Raw genomic sequence first — 24,239 nt, forward strand, 5'->3', positions numbered from 1 at the left:
ACGACAGGAAAAATAATCGATTTGGCCTTGACTCTGAGTGGGCGGTAATTTTGAACAGCCAGCTTTCATTTATTAGGTGGAGTAAATTGGGAGATAGCATGGGGCCAGGTTGGGAGGCCTGCTTCCAGCCCTGCTCTGCCTCCTTCACTTTTCTCCTGTGTATAATGAGATGCTTAGACTTGTTTGTGTCTAATGTTTCCCTGTAACACATTTGAGTTTCTAGAAAGCTAACTGTAATCTTCTCTTTCAGCCCTGTTGAGTGAGAACAATTGTCCCGAGACCCAGTCTGTGAGAGACCCGGATGGGGGGGCAGAGGCAGTCTGCTCTCTCAGGCCTGGCTTAACAGTTGTCAGACCATTAGAGGTCTGGGAAGGGTTCAAGGTCTGGCTCTTGTGACAACACTGGGTACGTGCCCCCAGGCGTCTTCCCCTTAGAAAACAGGCATTGCATTCAGAGAGGTGGACCAGCCCTAGCAACCCGCCCAGCGCCCCGTGGAGCAACCCTGGGGATGCAGTTGCTGTGAGAGTATTTTGCTCTTGTCCTGCCGTCTGCCGCAGCTGTGTTCACCAAGCCAGAGTCACAGGGCCGAGAGGACCCTAAGAAATCCCCAGGCCCACACTTCATTCTACACTGGGGAAATCTGGGTTTAGAGAGGGCAAAGGCTGGATGCAGGAAGACCCTGCAAGGCAAGCCCAGTCTCCTAAGTTCCACAGGGTCCCAAAGGGTCAAGGAATCCTGGAACCCTGCAGGACTTAGGAAGTAGTAGTGGGTGGGGCATTGTTGTCAATTTATTTTTAAAAAACCTAATGGAAACTATACATTTACCCTTGGATGGTGCTGACTTTCAAGCCAAATAATGCAGAGGGGTCTGTGCCTACTGCATGGAGCCTGAGCTGCTTAACTGGCCATTCTCCTCTTGTGCTGTACACAGCTCTGGTTGTTGATTGTATAGATCTTTGACTCATGAAAAATGGAGAAACACATTTTAATTTAACAAATGCATGGTGCTGGGTAGGTAAATGGAGAAAATAATACAAGTGGTGTTCCATGGGGTGAAGTTAAGAGTTGCTGAACATTTGACAGATGAGTAAGGAGACCCAGAAAAGGGGAGCAGTTTCCGGTCACAGGCGGAGCCAGCACATGGTGCCCAGTCCACTGGCTGTTCCCTGCTTGTGACTCAAGTGGTCGTGTTTGAAAAGTCGGTGAAACAGTGGAGTTCACAAAATCTTTAGGGCTAGATTTCTTTTCATTAAGGAAGTCATACTTTTGAGTATTTGGTGCAAACTGAAGCTATTGTTTAAGGCAGGAATGATTTATATAGCAATCTGGTAATTGCCACTAAGTGCTTTTTAACTCTTAGGAAAATTCCTTTGGTATTCCTCGTTTGAGTTTTGTTACTAAACAAAGCAACAGGGGCCTTGGGGGAAATTATCCTACATCTGTCTAAAATTAAAAGACCTTTTGTTGTCTGTTACATTGTAAAAATATCAAAGTCCTGTTCTTAAGATAAAAGAAAGTCAAAGAAGCCTTACGTTTTTGGAAAATGCCAGAAATCCTTAGTCCAAAATCAAAATCACCGAGAGCTTCTCAGCGAACTCTGGGGGCTCCTCTGTAAGCCCTGCAGGCCTGCCTCACAAGCATCTGGTTAGACCGTTTGTAACTTGGTCCTATCATCAGAATGCAGACGTAATTGCCCCCACTTAGAGGAGCAGTTGTGGGCCAGATGTGCACTGCTGTTGAACCCTTGATGTCAGCAGAATGTGTTTTTACTGCTGTGGAAAGCCTGGCGCTTGGGGGCCAACTGTTCGTCCGTCACTTGATCCAGTGGAGCCTCTGCGCCTGGACCCTTCCCTTCCGTGTGGAGATGTGACCCTCATAATGAGCCTTCTTGCTTTACTCATAGGTGGGAAACTACCTCCGTATGTTCCGAGGTTCTCTGTACAAGAGATACCCCTCACTCTGGAGGCGGCTAGCCACTGTGGAAGAGAGGAAGAAAATAGTTGCATCGTCACATGGTAAAAAAACAAAACCTAACACTAAGGGTGCGTCTTCACGAGGGTTTGTAAACCTGTTTCAAAACCACTCGCTTATGTCATGAAGATAAAACGTTTTCACTCCAGAGTGTCTTCACTGTAGCCCTGACCTTACTTGGCATGGCAGGGAGCATCCTAGGGACCAGGTCGCCCTGGAACACGTAGCCAGTGGTCCTTTGTCGGGTATTCTCAGCGGGGCCAGTGGGGGCATTAGCGGGTTGAGGCTGGGACACTAGCGGGTGTTGTGAAGACATGTTGGTCTCAAAACGTTTTAGGAATGCTGTGATGCTCTGCCATCTGCCGCGGGCGTGTCGCCACAGTCACCTTCCATGCAGCCCGAGCGGTGGGTGGTGGCCCCAGCTCCCACTCCCCTCTGGGGCTTTCACCGCTTAGCCTCCCGCACACCCATCCCGTAGTGCTTCCTCCTGGCCGTCAGCATGCTAGAGCTTGTGTGCGTGGCCCTGCCCTCTGTGCCTGAGGTGAGCCTGGGGCTTGCTAGGTGAGCCGCCCCGTGGCTGTGGCAGCTCTGAGTGGCACGGAAGGATGGATGCTCTTCAGACGCCGAGGGCTCCATTTGGGTTTGGGCACAGCAGGGCGTTTGACGGGCATCACACTGCTTCCCACTGGGCCCTGGCTGCCCAGAGCCTGGGTGTAGACCTGCCCCAAAGCCCTGTGCGTGTGCGTGTGTGCTTTGCAGCCTGTCTTGTTCGATTGTGTCTAGGTGCTGCTGTGGGCAAGTAGTGGTTTCTTTTAATGCAGGAGCCCGAGCTGCTTTTTTTATCCTCTGCTATAACATTTCCACTCACTCGCTTAAAAAAGTGACCTTTTTGCCCTTCTTCTGCCCCTCAGTGGAGCTCCCGTCACTAATGCAGTGAGTTCTCTGCTTTGCTTTCCTTCCTGCAAGCCTCAAGTGAAGTCTCAGTGCCTCTTCTGCCTTGTGCTTTGGAGACACCTTCCCCGAAACCAGTTTGCTTCTCCAGGAGAAGCCAGGCTGGGCCCATAGCCGGGTGACAGCCTGGGCCGAGGTTCCTGCGAGGAGCTGTGGGTGGGGTTGCCTGGGGTCTGCCCGCCTCCCGGGTCCCCCACGCTGGGTGGCACAGGGCCAGCCCTCCGGCTCTTCCCAGCTCTCTGGGCTCTTGTTTTAAAAGAAAACCAGTTCTCATCTTTCATCCCATGTCTCCCCTTGGCTTGGTGTCGTGGATCGCATGGTGGCAGACCTCTTCCCACTGGCGGTGTCACCTGGAGCCTGCCTTTTCCCAGGGAGGCTCCGCTGGCCATGCTGTGCTGCTGCTCTGAGCACCTCCTCTGTGCCTGCGGCCAGAGCCTCCAGCCAGATGGGTCCCAATAAGTCCCGAGGGAGTGTTTACCCAGTAGGACCTCTAAGCCAAGCACTCAGCCCAGGTCGCCCTTTTGGGAGAGGCCAGCATGCAGCAATAGTGAGGTTGACACCTGCTTTTCCCACCGCGTGCACGCGAGGACCTCCATGTGCTGCGTCCATTGGCTGCTGCTGTTTGCTGCCCCGCCAGCTGGGTGACCACGGCAGCGTCTCTGTTACAGATCACGGATACACCACCCTGGCCACCAGCGTGACTCTGTTAAAAGCTTCGGAGGTGGAAGAGATTCTAGATGGCAACGATGAGAAGTACAAGGCCGTGTCCATCAGCACAGAGCCCCCCACCTACCTCAGGTAATACCCTGGCCAGAGCGGGCTCTTGGGACCCCACGGCCATTTCTAGACTGGTTGGCGTTCAGCTGAAAGGAAGTCCTTTTAAACGCGTTACCCGCTGTGCTTACAGATTGTCTTGGCTGGGTTTCCAAGTTCCGTCTGTGTCTTTGGAATTTCCAAGGAGCCCCAGCCAAGCCTTGGATTCTGGAGAGTTGCTAGGAATGCTTAGAAAGTGGGACCTAATCTATCAGAAAATCAGTGGCCCAGATAAACTCACAAAAGAAACAAGTAATAGATTTGCATTTGTAAACTTAGGACTTTTAAAAGACTATTTACAGTAACAGGTGAGTAACTGGGAAGTTGTTAGGTTGTGCAAAGAGTCTATTCACTCAGATTTATAAGGAAAAGGTAGATTACCCCAATAGATGAATAGGTGAAGGGTAGTCTGCACTGGAGGTACAGGGAACGATGTTTGTCTTCATGTGTGATTTCAAAATTATAGTAAAAAAATAACTAGCCACATGAAGATTAGAGAAGGTGCGCTGGAACTGGCACACTCACACACCCTGTGGGGGCTCCGTGTGCGGGTGTGGTCTTTCTGTCAATATTACATCAAACTTTTTGTTACTCCCTGGCCCATTGATTTCACCCCCAGAAACCTGTCCAGAGAAATAATTCAAAAGAACATTACCAACAAAACCATTATATGTACAGACATGCTCTTGGTAGCGTCGCAAATGCCTTAGGCAAAGGCCGGGTGAATGCAGACACAGCCAGCTGAGTAGACTAGGATGTGACTCTATAGCCACAAGCTGAAACGCGTCACACTAGTGAGACGTGCAGACTATCTCCGTTAGACTTGCGGCTTTCAAGACCACATGCATTTATGTGCACAAAACCCCGGGGCACTAATGGTGGGGAAGAGCACTATTGCTCTAAGTGATGTGGTTACGGAAAATCATTTCTTTCCAGATTTCCTCTCAGTTTTACTATTGGATTGTTTTTATCCCCCTGCCCTCTGAAAAACGTGGCAAGCATCCAGCCTAGCCAGTGTTACAGATGTTTGCTCTGCAGATTCCTTTTCCCCAGAGAGTGTGGTAACATAAGGATGACTAGACTTTCCCAGGAAGTGGCAGAAGGAAATTATGTACATATGGATGGGACTTTCAAGTCTGCACATGTCAGCTGGGAACCTTTTATGGGGTGGTAAACACTTTTTGATGATAGTGTCATACGAGGAACAGCTGAGGGAGTAGCTTGCTGTCACCCAGAGGTCAGAACTGCTGCAAGGGTCTGGGGTGGAGGTTTGAACCTGTGCGCTCAAGAAGCGCCTTCTGCCACCCAGCCACCCCACAGGAGGACCTGCCCCGGGACAGGTGGGGCAGAGGCTGGGTGCCCCTCTTGGACATACCTCCTTGCAGTGGAGGAAAGGTCAAATTATATGACTTGGACTCTGCACATGGCTGTGTGTTCACGTTCCCTGTGTCTGTGACATACTTATATTGTCCTTTTGAAACAGCTACCAGACAGGAGGGGCTGGCAGAGCAGCCCAGACCTAGGAAAGAGTAAGTTTGCTGCGGAGACAGGGTAGGATTTGGGTGGGAGAGGGGACCCTCAAAACAGTTTCCAGGAAGCTCAGAAAAGAGGTTGTGGTGTAGACCCATGGTTCTTTCGTACAGGCCCAGCTGTACTGGCATCGCCCAAGGAAGTTGTGAAAAATTCATATTCCAGGTCCTTCCTAGAGATACGTGTCCCTTGATCTGGGTGGGGCTCTGGAATTTACTATTTAAAAATTTTACTTTTAAGTGAGTCTGTGTGACCAGGTTAGAAACCACTGGCCCAGAGAGGCTGTGATGGGGACCCCAGTCTTGCTCTCCCAGCTCTCAGCCGCCCTGCCCGTACAGGTTCCACAATCCCGGCCTCCTCGGGCCTCTGGTGTAAGGTGAAGGCCAGTCGTGAGATGTGAGCAAGGGTGCGCACAGAGATTTGTTGGAGTTGCGGCTGAATGTGGTACTGTGAATCCCTCTCTGCTCCCACCCTCAATCAAGGGGTGCTTGGGGACCTCAGCATCTGAAGTACATGTGGCCCCCGCTTTAGAAGAGCAAAGAGTTAAAGGGTGTGGGTCTGGGCACCCCATGGAAAGGGGAGGGGCTGAGGGCTGCGGATGCAGGCACACAGCATTGCGGGAACGCAGGCACTCTCGTCTGTCAAACCAGGTAGTGGAGCCTCAGCTTAAGAGAGTTTTGGTACTTTCCTAGTAGAGCAGCCTTTAATGGGACATGGCTTCTTACATTATTTTTGAGCATTGCTTTCTCGGAGGTTTGTGCCAGTACATCTCTCACTTACTGGTCTGGGAGTCAGAGGCTGGGAGCCTTGCCAAGGTCGCCTCAGGCCGCCCTGGATCGTCTTCCTGTGTGGGCCCTTGGGGGACTCCAGCCACCTGCCCAGGGCAGTCGGCCTCTCCCCGCCTGGCCCTGTGTGGACCCTCCACGTCCCACGCCGCCAGTCCCAGCCAAGCCCCAGACCGACCTGTGCGTCCTCTCTGTTGCCACCTGTGTTCCTCCAGAGATGCCCTCCCGCCTCCAGTCATCCCCCACCCCCTGCCCATACTCAGGCTGACTCAGCACCTTCTGCTCTGCTCCAGGGGCCGCCCCTCTGGGAAGCCTCCACCTCATGCCCCTTGCCTGCGGAAGGGACAGTGCTTCCAGGAGCCATGCCCAGTGTCATGTCGTGGCTCAGGCACTGGGCCGAGAGCTGTGCTGCTGTGTCTGGGCCCCTCTGCACCTTCCCCTAGCCCGGGTGTCTCTGCGTGGGTGCCAGTGGGAGCCTGGGGCATAGGTACCTGTACAGTCTGGGCTGCACAGAGGTCCCTGCAGGGGCCTGGAGCCTGGCAGGGCGCAGTGGGTGTCCATGGACCACGGCTTGATGCCTGGCAGGCAGTATCAGGCTCTGAGACCGAGTGAGGGGATTTCCCATGTCTCCCCAGGGAACAGAAAGCCAAAAGGAACAGTCAGTGGGTGCCCACCCTGCCCAACAGCTCCCACCATCTGGATGCTGTGCCATGCTCCACGACCATCAACAGGAACCGCATGGGCCGGGATAAGAAGAGAACCTTTCCGCTCTGGTGAGCAAGCCTTGACCTCTCTGCTGATACCCCTTGGTCCTCCAACACAGTCTTCCCAGAGAAACACTCTGCTTTGGCCTTAGTGTTCCCCAAAACGCTACGCTGCCTCCTCCCTGAAACACCTCCTTGGGCTTCAGGACAGCCAGTGACCAGCTTGCTCCAGCCCTGGATTGGTACCTTCCCTCTTGGTTTCAAATGTGGCTGCTGGAAAAATCCCCCACCTGCCAGGTGCCTTAAAACAATTCAGATGTATTGTCTACAGTTCTTGGGGTTCCCTGTGCCACAATCAGTCTTGGCTGGGCCGCTTTCCCTCTGGAGGCTCAGGGAGAATCTGTTCCTGCCTCTGTCTCTCTCTCTCTCTCTCAAGGACACTTGTGGTGTGATTTAGGGCCTGCTCGCCTCATCTCTCAAACTTCCGTCTGCCGCCCAGCCTCACCCTGGAATGCTGTCCTCGGGCGCTGGTCACGCTCCACCTGCATGACACCTGCAGGCATCTCCGTCCCAGGGCACGCTGGTCCCGTCCAGCTCGCGCAGTCCCAAGCCCTGGAACTCTTCCTGCTCCGCTCACCACACAGCCCATCAGCACATTCCTACCTTCTCAGCCGTCCGAGTGTCCAGAATTGGACTACCCTTGGCCTGCCTTCACCCTTGCCTTCATCTGGGCAGGTCCTCCAAACTCCATACCCCATGCACTCACCGGGACTGCAGTGCCTGTGGCTGCCGCCCTCTGGCATCCTCTCCTGCCGCCCGCCGCCTCTCCCTGCGTCCGGCACAGTCCTTCCTCGCTGCTTTCAGAGCCACCCAGAAGCCTGTGCCCCTGTGGTTCCCTCTGCCGAGAGCTCACTCCTTGCCAGCGTTTGCACAGTGCTCTTCCTGTCCCTTTCCTTCCCATTTCTCTTTGATGGCACTTTCTCCGGGCTGCCTTCTGCCTTTGAATCAGCTTCTCCTGCCCTTCCCCTGTCCATTTTCCCAGAGCATTTGTATCTGGCATACGGTGTGGTTTCCTCATTTGTCGTCTGTGCCCCATGCTTTCTGAGAGCATTCTTGCCCTCCATGTACCTGTGGACACCCTTAGGTCTCCCATGCCCTCCGGCACCCCCCGTCCCACCCCTGCCTGTCTCCCCTCTCTGTCTTCCTAGAACAGAGACCTGACCTCGAAACTGCCTTGCTCAGAGTGGTCCTGGGCTTCCCTGGGGGTAGAGGCTGCGCTCTGCACCTGAGACGGGAGCTCTCGGTCCTTTGCTGCCCCGTGGCTTCCCAGAGTCCCCCGTGCAACCCCCGCCTGACTGCGCTCTGCCCTCGGTGCTCTGGCTGCTGTGTCCGCCCGGCTCCTCACTTCTGCCCCTCAGCCGTTGCTCCAGTTTTCCTCCTTTGGAAATCCCCTTACTTTCCCACAGCTTTCCGTGAAAGTCCGGCCTGCTGTGCGGCTTGACTCTCCCTTCCTTTGGACTACGTATGTCTAGGTCTCATCCCGCTGTCCAAGTCAGTGGCTCCGTCCCCCTTCACCCTTGCCCATGGACCAGGGCGCTGTGTCCCTGTGACCCCAGGACCCCTGCTGGCCTCCTCTGCTGACTCAGCCCTTGGTTAACAAGTCCCCGTAAAAAGTGGGCTTTTTCCCCCTGGCCAGGTTTGCAGCGACCGGTGGTCCAGAAAGGGAGGCCCAGGTGTGGGGACCCACGGTACCCCTTGCTGACTTTTCTGCCACTTCACCTGTAGCTTTGATGACCACGACCCAGCTGTGATCCATGAGAATGCGTCCCAGCCTGAGGTGCTGGTGCCCATCCGGCTGGACATGGAGATTGATGGGCAGAAGCTGCGGGACGCCTTTACCTGGAACATGAATGGTATGTGGGTGGCTGCTGTGCCAACATGTTCTAACGACAAGGAAGTCACACGTCCTGCCTGCAGTCCGGGCAGATCCTGGGCTTTGAACGGGGCGTTGAGAACACCGTAGCCTGGGTTGGGAGGGTGTGCACTCTGGGTTCGAATCCTGCCTCTGCCGTTGTTGCCTGTGGGCTGGGCACGGGAGCCTCAAATTCATCCCTCTCCTCGTGAGCTTGGGTGGCCCGGGGGCCGGGCGCGCAGGCTGCCAGCCCACAGAGCTCAAGGATGACTTGGTGCTGCTCAGACCGGTTCAGCCGTCTGGCCTGCGCACACGTCCCCTGCAGCCTCGTCCACCTCCCTGCTCCTCGTCCACGACGCTCTGCGTGCGCGCTCACGCCTCTGCAGCCGCCTGGCCCGGGAGGCCTGCCCTCACCCTCGCCATTCTTCCCCTTCCATCCTCACTCTGCAAGTCTTAGGGAGATGCCTGCTCTCCCCCGGTTCCAAAAGCCTGGGCAGGACTCTGTGGAGACCTGGAAGAGAAAGCTCAGAAGGAGACGTCCATTAGAGTGGCTGGAGTCCTTGTCCCATCTGGGACGGAGGATACTCACGGTTATTTTCTGATTTATTTTTTTTCCAGAATCTTCCAGACTTTTTACAACAAGCACATTATTTATACTCAGACAAACAACAATAGTGAGAATAATTTTTAATGAATAAAGTTAGGAATCACCAGAATCCCATCACCCTAATAATGATTATGTTTCAGTTTTGCATGTTCCCTGCCAGTCACTTCCACGTGCAAACTTAAGAGTCATAATTACAGTGCAAGTATAATTTCATTTTTTTGGCTTATGAGTATCTTCCTGGTTTTTTTGGTCTTCATAATTGCCATGGAATTTTCTGTTGAGTTGTGGTGCCTCATTTTGCTAAAACTATCCCTGCTATTAGATGTTTCCATAGCAGGTAATGTAATTACTCGCGTTTGTCTCTCAGGAGATTTCCTCAGGGAAGAATGTGTGCGGTTGTTGAGAATTCAGCTGCCCTGAGCTTTCTGGAAGGATGAGGCTGCTGCCTTTAGTTGTCCCCCTGGCACTTGGTGTGCCAGGTCAGAGGCCAGCCCCAGGAACGAGGCTTGAGAGATGGGGTGCCCGCCCTCCAGAGCTCACAGGCTAGCTGGTGGGAGAGGATGTTGGCAAGGGGATAATGAGGCCGAGGGGGAACATCATTGAGGGGTCCTGGAGGTTGCCATGAGTACAGACAACGGGGCAGGTGCAGTGCACTTTTGGCGCCCCAGGGCAGGGACAGGACAGCAGCTCGTGGGTACCAGGCCACTGGCAGTGCTACCCATCAGTACCATTCCCCACTTACCTCAGATGTTTTACACGGTAGTTATTTGTTCATCTCTCTCCTCCATTTCAACCCTTTGAGGTCAAGGATCTTGTTTTTTATTTTATTTATTTATTTTTTTGCAGGGTGGACCAAGACTTTCCCTTGCTCCTCTTTTTTTTTTTTGTTAAGGTATCATTGATATACACTCTTATGAAGGTTTCACAAGAAAAACAATGTGGTTATACATCCACCCTTATCAAGTGCCCGCCGTGCCCCACTATAGTCACTGTCTGTCAGTGTAGTAAGATGCCACAGAGTCCCTGTTTGTCTTCTCTGAGCTACACTGTCTTCCCCGTGGGATCTTGTTTTTTATTGCTGCTTTTCTTAGAGCACTTAACATAGAACCTGGCCCAGTGTAGAGTTGTTCAAATTGAATCGGTACATGTATTATCTTACTACTTTTCTTTTAGCAACATATAGAAAGCTCCTTTTATTATTTATACCCTGACCCTGTTCCAGAGGGATAAGGACACTCAGTGCAAAAGAATGAAGCAAATGGAAAAGAAGTGCTTAGGAAAACCCGAATGGTAGAGGTGTGAGACAAGGAGATGTAAACTGAAGCCAGTGCTCTGGTTCATACCCAAAATCCAGGAAGCGTACATTGCGAGGAAGGGCCTGGCCCTTGGCCTTGTAGAACCACACAGAGGCAGGCATGAGGATCAGTCTGTAGTTCTCAGTGTGGTCAAGATGAGCAGCAGCCAGTGGCTCGGAAAAAGCAGAATCACACACAATACATAAATCCAAGAGCACCTTTCTTACAGCCCTTATGAAGAGGGTACAGTATAATGTAATGAAGACCAACATCTGCCCAGGAATTCCACTGTGAGTTTCTTCAGGCTGTTCCTCATAGGAGTCCTCATATAACATGCCATATCCCACTACGTGTAATTTCATTGGAGAACCAAATTACTTGGAGAACCAAAATAATTTTGTTCGCAAACTCTTCCTCAGCCCATAGTGGTATTTAGTGTGTCTAAGTCCTATGATTCTTAGTTGGTGGTTAGGAGGCTTTACGTATTCAGAATTACAGTTGATTTGCTGGGGTTTTTTGCCAATCATACCTAATTTACTTTGAAATTTCAAGTAACCTTAAAGTTGACATAAGAGTCTTTACCACAGAGGGATTAAAAATGTGGCCCGGCACTAGTTGAGCAGCACAGATGAGCTCTATGTCTTCAGACCGTCCTTCATAACCAGGGTTTGTCTTCAGCAGGTTTTTGTTAGGCTTTAGTTAATGGTGAGTTCAGGTTATCTTCCCTGAGAAGGATGTGAAAGGGAGCTTATCTGAGCTGTGGGTGAAGTGTGGCATCTTCTGGCTCAACAGTCAGCCTACTGGGGGAGTGTTAGAGTCCTCCAGAAAGGATGAGCTGCTGAATGAGAACACCTGCCTGTATGGATGCCAGCTTGGTCCTAAAGGGGGAAGAGGGAATTCTAGGGCTGGGCCGTGAGCTGCCTCAGGGACAGGTATGGAGTCTGCTCCTGCACGCAGGCCGGGAGTGATCAGGGTCCTGAGGATTTACTGTGCAGGGCATGGCTACAGGAGACGGGCTGGAGATTTGTGTCCACATGCTCACTTTGGATGCTGGAAAACACCAAATGAGAGATTCAAGAAGCTGGGTGAACCCCAACAGGATAAACCCAAAGAAATCTACACCAAGACATATCATAATTACACTTCTGAAAACTAAACACAAAGTCTTGAGAGCAGTCAGAGAAAGGTGACACCTTACCTTCAGGGAAAGACTTTGAATGACAGATTTCTCATCAGAAACCCTGGAGGCAAGAAAAAATGCACAGTGGGCTTCAAGCACTGAAAGTAAAGAACTGCCAATCCTGAATCCTACCGCCAGTGAAAATAAATATCCTTCAGTAATGAAGAGGGAAAATCCTTCTCAGAAGAGAAACTATGACCTGTCGACCTGATCTAAAAGAATGGCTAAATGAAGGGAAATGATAAAAGAAGAAACTTTGGAACATCAGGAAGGAAGGAAGAACATGATATGCAAAAATATAAGTTGATACAACATGCTTTCCTTCTCTTTTCTAAATTATGTTGAACAGTTGAAACAAACATGACAGTCTGATGTGGTTCTAAATGTATGTGAGGAATTCATTTAAGACTATATTGTAAATGGGGGAGGGTAAAGGGATGTAAAGAAAGGTAAGATTTATTTCACTTGAATTGGTAAAATGAAGAAACCAGTAAACTGATAAATTATATATAACCTAATACAAAGAGGGCCATTTAAAAATACTATACAAAGAGAGATTCTCAAAAATAGCTCTAGGTAAATTAAAATGGAATCTTAAAAAATGTTCAAGCAACACACAGGAAGACAGAAAAAGAAAACAGAACGAAACAAAACAAAAAAGGTGAGCATAAACCCTAATATTGTCAGTAATCACCAGTTAAAAAACAGGAATTGGTAGAGTGGGTTTTTTAAATGACCCAAATTTGTAATCTGGAATGTTTATGCACTAAACAACATAACTGGGAAATGATGTGAAGCAAAACCTGATGAACTAAAAGGAGAAATAGACAAACCACAGTGATATTGGAGGCTTTGATAGCCCTCTCTTAACTGATAGAATGAGACAGAAAATGAACAAGGTGATTAAAGGACCCAGTAACACTGAACAAAACTGACTGACATTTGTAGAACACTGCACCCAACACAGTAAAATACACATTCTTTTTAAGTCTCTGTGGAACTTAAACCATATAAACTATATCATGAGTCATAATACAAACTCAACAAATTTAAAAGAATTGAAATTATATAGTATATGTTCTCCAACCAACATGGATTCAAACACTTGCAAACTAAAATAACAGTTCAGAATTATCCATGGTTCAAAGAGGAAACCTAAAGGGAAATAAAAAATATGTACATGGATCTGAATGAAAATACAATATATCAGAATTTGTAGGTTATTGCTACAGTAGTGCCAACAGGGTAATTAATTTACAGCACTAATGTATACATTGGAAAAGGGGAAAGTGTCAATAAACTACGCTTCCACCTCGAGAATCAATAAAAGTAAGAGCAAAATGAAACCAAAGCAAGCTGAAGGCAGGACTTAATAAAGAGAACAGAAATCAATTAAACTGAAAACAAACAATAGAGAAAATTAATAAAACATAGCTGATACTTTGAAAAGATAGGTAAATATCAGGAAAATTGACAAACCTCTAACGACAAGAGAGAAACATAAATTACCAAATTCAGGAATTGAAATGGGCTATCACTACAGACCCTGCAGCTATCAAAAGGGAGTAGTATAAACAACTCTACTCATAAAATGTAACAAATTAGACAGAATGGACCAGTTCCTTGTAAAACACAAGCTACCACCACTCAATATCAAATGGATTATTTAAACTGCCTTGTAACTATTAAGGAAGTATGATTCATAATTTAAAACCTTCCAAAAAACAAATCTCCAGGCCCAGATGGTTTCTCTGGAGAATTCTACCAAACATTTAAAGAATAATTAACACAAATTCTATACAATCTCTTCCAGAAAATAGAAGGAACACTTACCAATTCATTTTATAAAGCTAGTATTACCTTGATATCAAAGCAAAAAACAGTATAAAAAAAGTAAACCATAGACCTATAATATCTCTAATGATTGTAGACTCATAAATCCTTAACAAAATATTGACCCACAGAATTCATCAGTATATAAAAATAATTATTCACCATGACTCAAGTGGGGTTTATTCTAGGGACATATGGCTGGTTCAATATTTGAAAATCAGCTAGCATAATCTACCAATTAACAGACTAAAGAAGAAATAGCGCACAGTCAAATCAATGCTGAGAAAGCTTTTAACAAAATTAAATGCCCATTCTTGATTTTAAAAACTTTCAGAAAAATAAGAATAGAGAAAAACTACTTTAACTTAATAAAAGAGCATCTATAAAATTCTTTATAGCTAACATTATATTTATGGTGAAAGGCTGGGTGCTTTCTCTATGATCAGGGACAGTGAAGGATGTCTGCCCTCACCATCCTTCTTCAACATATTGCTGGAAGTACTAGCAAGGAAAATAAGGCAAGAAAATGAAATGAAAGATACATAGAACAGAAAGAACTAAAACTATCCCTATTTATAGATGACATGATTGTCTACATAGAAAATCCCAAGAGAACTATAAAAAAAAGCTGGTATAACAATTGACTAAGTTCAGCAAGGTCACAGGATACAAGATAAACATTCAAAAATCAGTTGTGGTTCTATATACTATCAGTGAACATTTGAACACTCAAAAACATTACTATTTGTAATCACTTTAAAAAAGGAGTACTTTAAGTGTAAGTCTAACAAATATGTATAGGACTTGTATGCTGAAAACTACAAAACATGGATGAAAGTAGTTAAAGAAGATCTAAATAAATGGACAGACATGTTCATGAATTAGCATACTCAAGAATACTCTGATATGCAAATTTAATGCAATTCCAATTAAAGTCCCAGCAAGATTTTTTTTTTTTAGATATAGCCAAAATTATTCACAAATTTATATAGAAAGACAAAGTAACTACAATAGTTAAAGAAACAAAGAACAAAGTTGGGGGTATCAGTTTCCCCAATCTCAAAGCTTACTGTATTGCCTCAGTAATCAAGATTGCCTATTCATCTGCAATTAACTCGAATTGAAAAGGTTAACTTTTAAAATGCTCTGGACAGTGTATGCATAGGGTGCTTTGCCTGAGCACGTTAGCCTCATGCCACAGTCTCCAAACTAAACTGCACCTGCATGCAGTATGAATTACCTACTGGTCTTCAGCAAGTGTCCATTGTCTTTCCTGGAGGTGCTGCCAGGGCGGCTGATCTGAAGCCCTTCTGGGCTGGTGAGGAAATAGTGGGGTCATTGGTCTATTGAGCAGACTTGGTTCTCGGTGACAGAATCATGCCATGTGCTGTTGGGGGAATTCATCCTTGGTTTTCCCTTGTCTGTGGTTCATTGTAGAGGGGCACATGGTCACTGAGGTTTGGGTTAAGGGATCAGGGCAGAATGGGGAGAAAACATTTGACCACATGGGGTCTTGCTATAGTCTGGTTGGTCACAGATGGTCCCTTCAAGTCAACACAGATCCTCACATCTGTCACCTTGTTGAGAGTATATATGCCGGTGCTGCCCAGAGTCAGAAACTGAGGGAAGGTCTATAAAAAGCCACAAGCAGCCTGATAGGATCTCTGAGGGTTTTCCCTCCTGGTGAGGAAGTGGCAGCGGTTGTGTGTCTGTCCCGGTCCCCCAGTGGGTCACTGCCCTCAAAGTGGCCCATCTGGAAGGAACCTGCCTTAGTTTGCCTGGGCTCTCAAGGTCGGGGAACTAAGTACCACAGACTGGGTGGCTTACACAGCAGAAATCTATTTCCTCCCAGCTCTGGAGGCTGGAAGTTTGAGATTGAGGTGTTGGCAGGCCTGGAGGACAAGGTGTGTGTCCTCATCCTGTGCTTCCCCCACCCCATGTCTGGGAGGGCCACCCTCAGTTCCCTTGTCTTATCCTCAACTTCATCCAAGAGGCTCGGCAGAGGAAGAAGGGGTGGGGGGAGGCCGAACATAGTGAGATTAGTTCCTGCAATCTGTCGGCAGTCAGTCCTCTCTCCTGATTTTAGAGAAACTGATGACCCCTGAGATGTTTTCGGAAATCCTCTGTGACGACCTGGATTTGAACCCACTGACATTTGTGCCAGCCATCGCCTCGGCCATCAGACAGCAGATCGAGTCCTACCCCACGGACAGCATTCTGGAGGACCAGTCAGATCAGCGTGTCATCATCAAAGTAGGCAGCTGTTCACTCTACACCTTCCTTGTCTCGGGCGTCACAGGCCACCGAGGGTACACCGAGGCCTTGGCAGAAAGCGTGTCTTTGGGGGTCTGCCATGGGGCAGGCCTTCCAGAAAGCTGTCTTCCCGATAGCGCATGACTTTTTTCACCCCCAGAAGGGTGTGGGCTGACTTCGTGGAGTAAGGTATCACATTCAGGGGTGCCACTGTGGCACTGCCAGGCACTGAGCAGAGCCTAGGTGGTACGAAGTGATGCAGCCAGCTGGAGGGCAGAGTGGGGGAGCCCTGAGCAGCAGTGCCACACTCTCCCTGTGGGCTGGCTGGGCCGAGCATCCCCGACAGTTCTGGGAGGAGACGCTGCCCCTTCTGCTGTATGACGCTTTCTTTAATTTCTTTGAGCAGTGTTTTATAGTTTTTATTGTACAAGTCTTTCACCAACTTGGTTAATTCCTAGGTATTGTATTCCTTTTGATGCTATTGTGAATGGAATTGTTTTCCTGATTTCCTTTTCAGATTGTGCGTTGTTAGCATATAGACATGAGGCTGAGTTTTGTTCTATTGACTTTGTATCCTTCTACTTTGCTGAATTTGCTTATTCTAGCAGTTGTTTTACATAATCATTAGAATTTACATAAAAGAGCATATCATCTGTGAACAGATACAGCTTCTTTCTTTCCAATTTGTATGGCCTTTATTTCTTTTTCATGCCTAATCGCAAGAAATTTTAATACCATGTTGAATAGAAGAGTCAAGATCAGGTATTCTTGGCTCGTTCCTGATCTTAGAGGAAACACTTCCAGTCTTTCACTGTTAAATATATTTGCTGTAGGTTTTTTGTACATGGGTTTTATAATGTTGGAGTAGAGTTTCTTTCTGTTCCTAGTTTATTGAGTGTTTCTATCATGAAAGGGCATTGAGTTTTGCCAAAAGCTTCTTTTTCTGCATCAGTTGAGATGATCATGTGGTTTTGTCCTTCATTCTGTATGTATGACACTGATGAGTTTTTTGTTGGAACCATGGTGCATTGCCAGAATAAATCCCACTTGGTCACAGTGTGTAATACTTTATAATATGCTGCTAAATTTGGTTTGCTAGTATTTTGTTGAGAATTTTTGCATCATTTTTCATAAAGGATATTGGTGCATAGTTTTCCTTTCTTGTAGTATCTGGTTTTGGTGTCAGGACAGTGAGTTGTGAAATGTTCCTTCCTCTTCAGTTTTTTGGCAGAATTTGAGGATTGGTATTAGTTCTTCTTTCGATGTTTGGTAGAATTCACCAGTGAAGCCATTAGGTCCTGCGATTTCTTTGTGGGGAGATTTTTTAATTTAATTTCATTTGAGACAACTAATAATTTAGTTTTCTTAACCTGACTAGCAGAAAAAGGGCACGGTTGAGAAGGAGGACATCATGGGGTAGAAATGGGGGGCAGGAGGGTGCAGCAGCGGGAGCCCGAGCTGTGTGCCTGTGCAGCCTGTCACCTCTGGAGGGTGGCCCTGAACACTCTGCCCTGTGCTGCATCTTTTTTCTGTAACCGTGGAGGGAACGCAGCCTCATGAGGTTAGCCACACCCAACCACGCGGTTCCAGGTGGCCGGGGTCGGCCATAGGAAGGGTCCTCACAAGTCTGACAAACAGGCTTCCCTGACCTTTTTCTCAGGACTGAGTGCCTTTTTTGTTGCTGTTATCCTGATGGAGCTTGTAGTCAGCAGCCACAGAGAAGGTTGTCCGCCAGTTGAAAATCTGCCTGGGGCTGCCACCTGGTCTCCGAACCAGAGGCTTTCTTGGTGATGGGCCAGCTGTCAGCTGTGGTGCCCCTTCAAGCCCTCCAACCCACCTGTAACCTCACCCATGGGATGGCATTGGCTGTGGGGAGACTGTCCCCAGGCAGGTTGCGTTTCCTGCCTGGCTGTGGGCATGAGGGCTCGCTGGTGCTGGGTCAGACACAGCTGGCTCAGGGGCGCCCTGCCGCTGGGAAACAGTGCTGGGTTTGCTGGGCCAGAGGCTTCATGGTACTGTGACCTCGGGGACAGCGTCCCAGCTTGTAGGTCAGGAAACTGAAGAGCAGACCTAAGGCTTCCCATGTGTAACTGGGACTTAAGACGAGCTGGGTGCTTCTGGGGGGGTGTTCGTCTTTGGCTCCTGGAGCGTGCATGGCAGAGGACAGGAATCTCCAGTACAATGGCGCGTGAGGCCTGTGTCTCTTCGCAGAGCAGAGCCTTTATGAAACGGCCACTTAGAGATGTTCTTGGCGATGCTGGGCCCAAAACCCAGGCCCGGCTGCCGTTACCAGGGCGTCTGGCTCACGCTGGCTTGGCTCAGATCCAGGGGGCTGGGAGTTTGGCGCTTCCACGAGTTGACCTGTCAGGCTCCGGGGTGCTGGCCAGGCCCTTGCTGGGAAGCAGATAGGTATGTAGGGTGCTATGGGTGGAGCCTGGCCCCAGTGCTGCCAACCTTCTCAAATCCCAGCCTGCCTCGTCCCTGTGAGCCCCCCTGGAGTCCAGCCGCTCCTACCACCTCGTCATTCCCAGTGCCGGACGGCTGAGCCTCAGTGGCGGCCAGTGTTGCTTCTGCTCACAGCACTGCACAAACTTTCCAGGGTTCCTCGGTGGAAAGCGGGGCCTTTCAGAGGGCTGCAGGCCGTGCTCTGCCTGGGACTCGCCTGGGGAGCCATAGGGCCTGCCATTTCAGCTCATTCCGTGCTTCCTTCAGTGTCATGGCTGCCAGGAGGCCTTCGGACTGCTGACCCTGAACTTCCTCCCCTCCCCTCCTTTTCTTCCTTAGCACTCGGCCCCCCATGATAATTTAACTGGATTGTGGCTCTCCCCCCAGGGGAACTGCATCTCATGAAGCAACTTGTCTGTCTCGCCTGCCATTGCGTTCCCTTGTTGCTCTCCTTAGCAGGCAGGCGATCTAATTTGTAGTAAATGCAAGCGGGCATTTACTGTTAATGACCAGCGGGCAGGGGACAGGCGGTGCAGTCCATGTGGTGCCTCCTAGTGGCCTAGCGGGCTGATGGTGTGGCACCCCGGGCACGGCTTGCTGGGTGTGAGTCACCACACCCCTGGTCCTGTTTGGTCCTGTTTGGTTGTTTCTGTGGGCTGCCTGCTGCTTCATGTCCTTTCTGGTCCCTGTGTGCCGTCGTGGTTCACTGGGTATTCGGTTCCTGCTAGGGCTCGGGTGGCTCTTCTGAGCCCATTCTGCACAACCCCATTGGTCGCCCAGCGTGGGCTGAACATGGAGATGAGGAAGGACTGGGCTCTCATCTATAGTGAGTGGGAAGTGGTGTGCAGTGCCTGGAGGAGTGGGGTCAGGGAGTGGGGTCCCAAGTTTCTCGGAAGGCGGAAAGTACCTTGGTGAGCCGGGCCCTGAGCAGTGGCTTGATGTTTGCCTTGAAAGGCAAGCTGAACACCCAGGGAAGGCGTGTGCTCAGGTGCGCTGTGGCCTTCTCGCCTGCCAGTTACTGGACAGCAGTGAGGGCTGCTCCCAGCCCCACGCAGCACGGGAGGATTCTTGTGGACGTGATGCTATTGAACACGGTGGGGCCCTGAAGAGCCCTTCCTGTGTGATGCAGTGATGCCAGCTCATCTGTGGGGCGGGAAGGAAGGACGGTGGTTTGGGGGCAGGCCTACGTGGGCGGCCCCCGTGGTCCGGGCTGTGCTCTGTCTTGGTCTGGGGGCTGCAGCACAGGGCCTGGACCTGCTTCCACCTGCAGGTTGCACATCCGCAGGGTGTCTGCTGGGAACAAGGTGAGAGGAGCCAACCATGGGCCTCTGCTTCCCTCCTAGGCTTTGCCTGTGTTTTGCAGGCTGTTAAAGGTGGGGTGAGCGTCAGAGGATGTACTCACCAGTAAGATGATTTCAGAGTGGGGCAAGCTGGCTCCATAAAGAAAACAGTGATGGGCAGACTTGGGCTCAGGTGTGGGCTCAGGGGCAGCATCTGATGGGTGACACTTGAGTCAAGTCCTGCCCGGCTGGTGTAGTCATGTCATAAAGATCGAGACCAGCCAGGACAGAAAAGGGCAGAAAAGAACAGCGAGTATGGGCAGCACAGGGAGGAGAATGGAGTAAGGTGGGACTCAGGCCCCAGGGCCGCTCAGGGTCTTCCCCTGGAGGGACTGTGTGGGGCCCTGAGCCAAAGCCCCTCACGGCAGCCTCGGAGGTTGGTAAGGTCAGCCCCGCTTTCGAGGTGGGGAACTGTGGCCGGAAGAACAGGGCCAGCCCTGGTTCTCAGCTGGTAAGTCATGGGCAGGGCCCGGCCCGGCCTGGCGGCTCCAGAGGCGGTGCGTCACCTGGTCAAGGCCGCCCGGGCTGCGTGCGGTTCTGACTGCTCTAACTCGTGCCTTTGGTTCTGGCCCAGCTGAACATCCACGTGGGGAACATCTCACTGGTGGACCAGTTTGAGTGGGACATGTCAGAGAAGGAGAACTCACCGGAGAAGTTTGCCCTGAAACTGTGCTCGGAGCTGGGGCTGGGCGGGGAGTTTGTCACCACCATCGCCTACAGCATTCGGGGACAGCTGAGCTGGCATCAGAAGACCTACGCCTTCAGGTGGGATTCCGGACGCGTCCCTCCCTCTCTCCTCCGCAAGCCCATTGTAGGGGAAAGACTTCTCCCTGTGTATGGTGATGCCTTTGGGACTCCCTGGAGCATCGCAGTGCAGTCTGGCTGCAGGCGGCCCCAGCCAGCTCTCCTGCCCTGTGTCCGCTCATCCTGCCTCCTGGGTCTTAGCAGTGAGCTCCAACCCCGTCGCATCTGGGGGGCAGGGGGCAGATCTAAGGAGGCGGTGCATCTGCCCCTCCATCCTCCAGGCCTTCACGGGCCTCCTGCTCTCCCCACTCTGCCCAGAGTGGGCCCTCCGTCAGGGTCACCCCCACCAGGCTCGTCATCTGGCAGACGTGCCTTCTGTCTCCAACAAGGGCTGCCCCGCACAGCCCTCCCCGGCTCACAGGCACCAGGGGATCCTCTGGCAGCCGCTTTTGACCTGCATGTTGTGGTCATTCAGTGAGACGTTGCCGGGACCTCACTGGGTGCTGTGGAAGATAAAGAGCCATGTTCAGGCTGCCTGCAAAGGTGGAAGCGTAAACTGAACTGTAGACATTCCGTCCCCTGTCCTGTGTACTGGGGCAGGGGCCAGCAGGGGCTTCTCCAGAGAGAGACGTGCCTTCCTGCAGGCAGTGGCCCCGCAGTGTGCCGTACAGGCCTGGCAGGAGGTAAGACACGGTGATCGTCAGCTGATAGTAGAGCTTTCTGGCGTCCAGACTGTTCTGTCACATCCAACCCTGTCCCCCAAGCACCTTTTCCAGGCTGAGTGGGTGTGGGGGGTGGGGAGTCCCAAATGTCCGCATCCAAACAGGATGTAAGGATTTATTCTGCTCATCAAACTGTCATCGTCCACATTTGGTGGTCATTATTTAGGGACTGCAGCTTAGAATGGCGCTTGAGGAGAAGTACAAAGGTCTTTTTGCAAAGATAGGTCAGTTACAGCGCGGGAGTATGTTTGTATCTCAGCTGATTCTCCCAGAAATCTCAAGAGGCAACTTTCCTTCGGCTTCCTGTAAACATGAGCAAGAGAAAAGGAATGGCTGCTCACCCACGGGGCCTAGGCTCCGAGTCTGGGAAACTGCTCAGCCCCTGCTGGTCTGAGACCACGTGTCTGTCACCTCCTGGGTCCCTCCAGCAGCCCTGCCCTGGGTGATCCTGCTTCACAGAGGGGGTCGGAGCCCCGAGGAGAGGCCTGGGCAAGCCGGGGAGCTGGTGTCTGGCCCGTGGCTCCCGTGTCCTGGGGGAGACCTGCTGGAGGTGTGGCAGTCACTCTGCGCTCCAGCTGACGGGCCCAAGGCGTCTGGGGTGGCCTGGCTTCCCAGAGCTGACCCTGAGGCAGGGACGTTATGCAGGTCCTAGGAGTGACATTGACACCAGTGCCTCACCACCTAGAAGCCAGTTGAGTCAGAACCGTGTTCTGACCGGCAGATACGAGGCTGGGGTTGGGGTGGGGAGTGTTGCTTCCAGCAGTGGGCCCCTGAGGGTGTTGACACCTGTGGCCCATTCCTCCTCCTCTGACCCCCAGCTGACTCGAGTTACCTGCCTAATGGCCCATGTTGAGCTTGGGGCTGTTGGCAGAGTGCCAGGTGCTGCCGAGCAGGCCTACGTTGGCAGCCCTGGTGGTCGCAGGTCAGGGCTTATAGATGGAGCCCTCTTAGCTCAAGCCAATTAACCAATTCCAGCTGTGTAGCCTGAGCAGCACAGACCTCTGTCCCTGCCACTGTCTCTCGCGCTGCGTGGGCAGGCTTCAAATCACTGGGATTGAAGGCAGGGCCGTCCCACGGGGGACCCTCCCCAGCAGCCCTGGCCAGCCAGGCGGGATGGCTGTGGCCCGCCTGGGCTGTGGGAAGCATCAGAAGGGCTGCTCGTGTCCTCCCAGCCGACCCACCCTCGTGAGCTCCTCGTGCTGGGCCTGACTGTGGTGTGTGCTGGTCTGGCCTGGGCGGCTGTGGGAGAGCTGTAGAGAGAGCTGGCAAAGACAGGAAGGGAGCTTAGGGCTGGAGGCTGGCTCATCACGGGCTTCATTGTACAGGGGCTGGAACTTGAGTCTCCTGACCCTGACCTGTAATCTTGCTGGGGTGCCACACCATCCCTTGGGAGCTTAGACCCCTCTTAGCTCTACCCCAGGGAGAGTCATCTGGCTCTCTGCTTGCAAGCTGCCACAGGGCTGGGGGCCACCAGCCCATAGAAAGCTGTACCCAGAGTTCCCTGGCCTGGTCTCTGCTACATACAAGGCTTGGCGACTGCTGAGTCATGTGACTCCATAAAAGGGGCTTTAAATTCTGGGCCTTCCACCCCATTCTGGAAACACCCTGAATTCTGGTGAGCCAGTCCTGTCCATCTCCCCTCAGGCTGAGCCCCATGTCTGGCTGGGGTGCCCTCCCCAGTGATGGTGTATTGAGTTGTGTCCACGGTGGAGTGGGGCAAACTGCTGGTCACAGGACATGTGGGAGCAGGACCAAGACCCCACAGGTTAGGGGAACCAGGGCAGAGAACAGGCCAGGCCGCTCCCCTTCAGCAGCGGGGCAGGCAGGCCCGATGCGGGTGAGCGTGTGGCAGGTGGATTGGGGGTCCCCGAGCTCCTCGAGGACAGAGCTGTGCCAGGGCGATCTGTCTAGGTGTCCTAGAGCCAGTGGAATGGGAACAAAGAGGACAGTGAGTGACAGCACGAGGCAGGGCTCCAGGGGCGGGGGGGCGGCGCTGGGCTGAGCAGAGTGGGAGGGCCGCAGACACTGACCAAGACCTGCAGAGAGATGCAGCCAGCAGGTACGGGTGCCTAGTCCTGTGCGCCGGGCTGGGACAGAGAAGAGGTAGCGCCCACAGGCATGGGGCGGGGCAGCAGGTGAGCCTGGGGACAGGCGGGGGGCCAGGGCACCTGGTGGCTGGGCCTGCTGGCAGCAGGAAGTCAGTGTCGTGGGGCAGCAGCAGGGTTAGGAGACCCCAGGGTCATTTTGGACTGGGGACCATGACCCCCAGAGGTTCTCCTGGAGCTCCGCCCACCTGCTGGCAGGATTTGCTTGTTCTGGGAGCAGCTTTACTGAGGTGGACTTCATATGCCACACAATTCGCCTGCCTAGTGTACAAGTCAGTGGTTTTTACTATATCTGAAGTTAGGTAACCATCACAGTTTTAGGACCTTGTCCTCACCCCAAAAGGAGGCCCCATACCCCTTAGCTGTCGTCACCCCCTGCCCCCCAAGTCTCCCAGCCTTGGGCAACTGATCTACTTTCTATAGACTTGCCTGTTTTCGATATTCAATATAAACTGATATACTTTCTATAGACTTGCCTGTTTTTGATATTCAGTATAAACAGAATCATATATATATATGTGTATGTGGCCTTTTGTGGCAGGCTTCTCAGCGTAACATTATCAGGGTCCATCCATGTGGAAGCCCATTCAGGGAACCAGAACATTCATGCTCATTTCATGGCGGAATGGTGCTCATTGTGTAGGTATGCCACGTCTCATTCATCCAGGCAGCTGACAGGCGTCGGGGTCGTCTCCCTTTTGGCTGTTAGGAAGACTGCTGCTGGGAACCGTGCACCAGCGTTTGTGTGAACGCCTATTACCAGTTCTCTGGTGGGGTCGCTGGGTCATGTCTGAGCGTTCAGAGGAACTTACCAAAGTAGCTGCACATTGTACACCCCCACCGGTGACGTGAGGGCTCCGGTGTTGGTCCACGTTGTCGCCAGCACCTGTTACCTGACTTTCTGCTTGTAGCTGTCTTGGTGGGGGTGAAGCCACCTCTCACTGTGGGTTTGATTCGCGTTTCCACAGTGGTTTACAGGGTTGAGTATCTTTTCATGTGATATTGGCCATTTGTATGCCTTTGGGAAAATGGCTGTTCATGCCCCCTGT

General features: G+C 51.3%; 1 protein-coding gene across 2 annotated transcripts in view; it reads left to right on the forward strand.

The window, feature by feature from the left end:
* The window catches only part of SMARCB1 (SWI/SNF related, matrix associated, actin dependent regulator of chromatin, subfamily b, member 1), a 29,688-nt gene that overhangs the window by 1,857 nt on the left and 3,592 nt on the right, over positions 1 to 24,239 (forward strand). Inside the window, exons 2-7 of one of the 2 annotated variants that reach the window (XM_057492568.1) lie at positions 1,904 to 2,042; positions 3,591 to 3,720; positions 6,686 to 6,823; positions 8,540 to 8,667; positions 15,668 to 15,834; positions 20,194 to 20,384. In XM_057492568.1, coding sequence (XP_057348551.1) covers positions 1,904 to 2,042; positions 3,591 to 3,720; positions 6,686 to 6,823; positions 8,540 to 8,667; positions 15,668 to 15,834; positions 20,194 to 20,384 — 893 coding nt within the window. The remainder of the gene's footprint in view (positions 1 to 1,903; positions 2,043 to 3,590; positions 3,721 to 6,685; positions 6,824 to 8,539; positions 8,668 to 15,667; positions 15,835 to 20,193; positions 20,385 to 24,239) is intronic. The other variant, XM_057492569.1, reaches the window with a different exon arrangement.

This window comes from Manis pentadactyla, chromosome 14, assembly GCF_030020395.1.
Source record: "Manis pentadactyla isolate mManPen7 chromosome 14, mManPen7.hap1, whole genome shotgun sequence".
Lineage (NCBI taxonomy): Eukaryota > Metazoa > Chordata > Mammalia > Pholidota > Manidae > Manis > Manis pentadactyla.